The sequence below is a fragment of the Pyxicephalus adspersus genome, chromosome 9, assembly GCF_032062135.1.
Source record: "Pyxicephalus adspersus chromosome 9, UCB_Pads_2.0, whole genome shotgun sequence".
NCBI lineage: Eukaryota > Metazoa > Chordata > Amphibia > Anura > Pyxicephalidae > Pyxicephalus > Pyxicephalus adspersus.
In genome coordinates, this window is record NC_092866.1 from 65348827 (window position 1) to 65352577 (window position 3751).

The 3751-nt window shown below is 39.2% G+C and overlaps 1 protein-coding gene across 1 annotated transcript in view; it reads left to right on the plus strand.

Annotated features, from left to right (window-relative positions):
- Window positions 1-3751, plus strand: part of TRIM66 (tripartite motif containing 66) — a gene marked incomplete in the record, with an annotated part of 20361 nt that overhangs the window by 13844 nt on the left and 2766 nt on the right. Inside the window, 3 exon segments of the mRNA XM_072421578.1 lie at window positions 14-427; window positions 858-993; window positions 2100-2174. Of these exon segments, the coding sequence (XP_072277679.1) occupies window positions 14-427; window positions 858-993; window positions 2100-2174 (625 nt within the window).

Here is a 3751-nt window from a genome sequence, read left to right on the forward strand (position 1 = left end):
CCAGTGCTCCCAGTGCTCCCAGTGTCTCCAGTGCTCCCAGTGTCTCCATCGCTTCCAGTGCCCTCATAGATGAACCACAGCAAGCCCCAATAGCCTACACCATGGACTCCTTTCGTCATTCCACCCCAAATCCTGTGCTGCCGCCCCCACCCAAGCCCCACATTTTCCCACGGATTCACTCATACACAGGTGGGACAGGTCACGAGATCCGACATATGTTGGCACCAGAAGCCATGGAAGAACAGAGCCAGGAGTGTAAAACCAACATGGAGCCAATTTCATTGAAGAAGTCGGAGGGCCCCGGCCATATTGAGAATGAAGATTTCTGCGCAGTTTGTCTGAATGGAGGGGAAATGTTATGCTGCGACAATTGTCCGAAAGTCTATCACCTGTCCTGCCATGTGCCAGCTCTGCTCAGCTTCCCAGTGTAGGTAGTGCTTGTGGCATGCTGTTAACCCATTCCTAATTGTTACGCTGTGTATAATATATATATATGTATGTGAGTGCAATGCTTTATTTCAGTAATATATCAGATGGCATGTAGTTTATTGATTTTATCTCTGCAGTCATATAGCAAGGTTTCTGACTGCACTGCCTGATAAATAATCAATAAAGCGTGTTTTATGAGCAATAAAATAATAATGCAAAATGTGAGCTCACTAAAACACATTTCAGTCCTCAATGATTGTAGAAATCTCTTCTTTGCTGAGATGGTGAATTGTGGAAATAAATTATACTGAGCTGCCACCTGCTGGCCAGAGTGAAACCTGCAGCTAAAATAATCATTTCTCCATCACCCCAAGGGAAAAGTTGGAAATATTTGTAAATCAGCGATAATTTTCACTTGTATCCTGCAGTGGTGAATGGGTCTGCACGCTATGCCGTAATATGAACAAACCAGAAGTGGAGTATGACTGCGATAACGTTCGGTACAGCCGTGACAATAAAATAGAGGAGGGGATGTTACCGCACCTGGACGCCTGTGATCAGAGGGTGAGTCCACCGAGCAAATGATTATTCTGTTATTATAAGTATTTTATGCTGGTAACACCTACACACCAATCTAATATTTAGCAAACTAGCAGGAGGGGACTAACCATAGAAAGTTTTATTGTTCTGAAGGAGTAGTCGATATCAGAACAGTGTACAGTAAGTGAATATATGCGTGGGAATAATATAGACCTATACTCAGATAAATAGCAAAATCAAACAAATTTTAACAAGGGGCAGTGCACTCTGTGGATTGGTAATACATTTAGCTATTTTTAATTGATTTATTATATTCATTCATTCATTATATTCATTCATTATAATCACTTATAATTTCCGAAGAGGATTTATCTTTCAGGCTTCAATAGAATAGAGATTTCATTTATGGAATCCACCCATCAAATTTAAAATCCAACAAAATTCACCAACCAACATACAACATAACGGAATCCAATAGTAAACCAGATTCACCATCAGTATCAGTATACAACGTACCGGAGAGATTCCTATTACACACAAGATTCACCTATGAGCTGCCACATTACACATGTGATAAATCCCATACCCCCTCCCCCATTGCCCCTTGATGGACTACCCCTCTTTAATATCCAAGTTCCTCTTTCCTTGGTGGTCCCCCTTTTTTGGTGAATATATATGCCGCTAAAAAAATGAATTGTTTAATTTATTAAAAAGTGTTATTTTGCACTAAACCTTCATCCCGCCTCCAAATGATTCCATTCGTTGTATTGAAAGTGAATATAAAGAATTCCAGTTTTTGGTTTAACCAATCATTTGCCCTTATTTATTCAAAAGGCTGGAGAGGATACACTTTCATTAGTGAAGCTGAGTGATCCAGCAAACCTGGAATGGATCTGGTCCAGGATTCAAAACAATTCCTAGTAAATAACAAATGATCTTGTGAAAACCATTCCAAGTTTGCTGGATCACCCAGCTTCAGTGATGAAAATGTATCCTCTCTAGGCTTGGAGAGCTTTAATAAATCAGGCCCATTGTTATATGAATCGGGGGAAATGGCAGAAGCATCATTTAGCAACCTTCTCTGGGTGGAACTGCTAACAATGTATCTTTGCATGTTGTTCTCTCTGCAGAAATGTGAGAAGTTGGTTCTCTCTCTGTATTGTAACAGTCTGAGTGTTCCCTTCCAGGAGCCGGTCAGCCCTCTGGTAAGTGACTCCTCCGCTGTCTGGATAGAAATTGTTTTTTAGTGGAGAGCTTATAAAAGTTTTATTGCTTTTAACAATCATAAAATGTTACGGAGCACCAAATGCTTTGTTATAGGGGAGTTCATCTGTTTTAGGGATTCTTTCTAAGTAGCTCTCCCTCGGAGTGTAATTGCCATGCCAAGGCTTGAGTCTTGGTAACGACCAAAACAGAATACAATGTAGAAGCTTTAACATAATAATATGTGTGCGGAATGAACCTTATCTATTCAAAAACATTCAGGACAACGCGTTTCAGGGGTTACTCAGGAGCTCCTTCATCAGGTCTCTATAACTGACTGACAGTATATAAGTGTACACATTTAAATCTACCCTCCAGCCTCCCTTTATTAAATCTGCCCTCTAGGCTTCCCACTGAATAAATCCACCCTCCAGCCCTCCCTTTATTAAATGTGCATTCCATCAACCCCTTTAATAAATCTGCCCCCTAGCTTTTCCACTCTAATAATCTACCCTCCAGACCCCCTTTATTAAATCTGCTTTATAGCCTTGCTGCCCTCTAGTTAAATCTACACTGCAGCCCCCTTTATTAAATCTGCCCTCCACCAATCCCTTTATTATATCTGCTCCCTAACCTTTCCACTCTATAAATCTGCCCTCCAGTTTTCTCATCGAATTTTCCTTGCGCCTCCCCTTTATTATTCCCTCCAATCGTCCCTCTATCAGATCTGCTTCTTTGTTAAATCTGCCTTTACTGTGCGCTTTAGGTGCCATAGGGAACCCAATAAAAATAGAAATAAAAATAGATATTAAATATATTTGTTGACATATTTCAACAAAGGATAACAATCTGATTAAATCTGATTTATAGATAAATCTCTCCTATTCACTATTCACCAGTAATTCTCCTCAATGGTGAAATGTGTGTGCCAAATCTTTATAAGTTCAATATAAAAGCAAAAGTGGCACCAAAAATTAGTTTTTTTATACCTACCAAAACCATAAATCAATAAAAACATAAATGTATTTTATTTTCACTTTAAATATGTAATATAAAAGCAGTCACAACAATACAAACACACATATAAACAATATAGTTGGGAGATCTTCCGAGAAACAAGATGATGACGCGTTTCACAGAGCAAGGTCTGCTTCATCAGATCACGAATAATAGAAAGATTATTATAGAGTTTTGGTTCTAATTGTTGCCAGACTATAATACAAAGAATAGAAAATATATTCAATATAAAAATTCCAGAAAAGTAGCTTAGGCTGGGAAGAAATGACTTTGCAGATCTTTGTAAATTGGCTCCATAAAAGCAAATGGATTCTTCGCTTTTCTTTACTGGACATTAAAGATTGACGGCGGAGGACACTCATTAGCCTGGGGGTCAGCCATGAAATGAGAGTCTGTCTGGTCTGTCTGTAAAGTAGATTAAATGTCCATCAGGGCTGGCAGCTAATTAACTTTACTAATATATAAAATCAGAGGAGTCTGCCGGGGAAATCCGAGGATTCTGTACTGGACGCTGCGCGTAGGTGAGAACATATAGAACGTATATATAGAGATCTATTCTAAA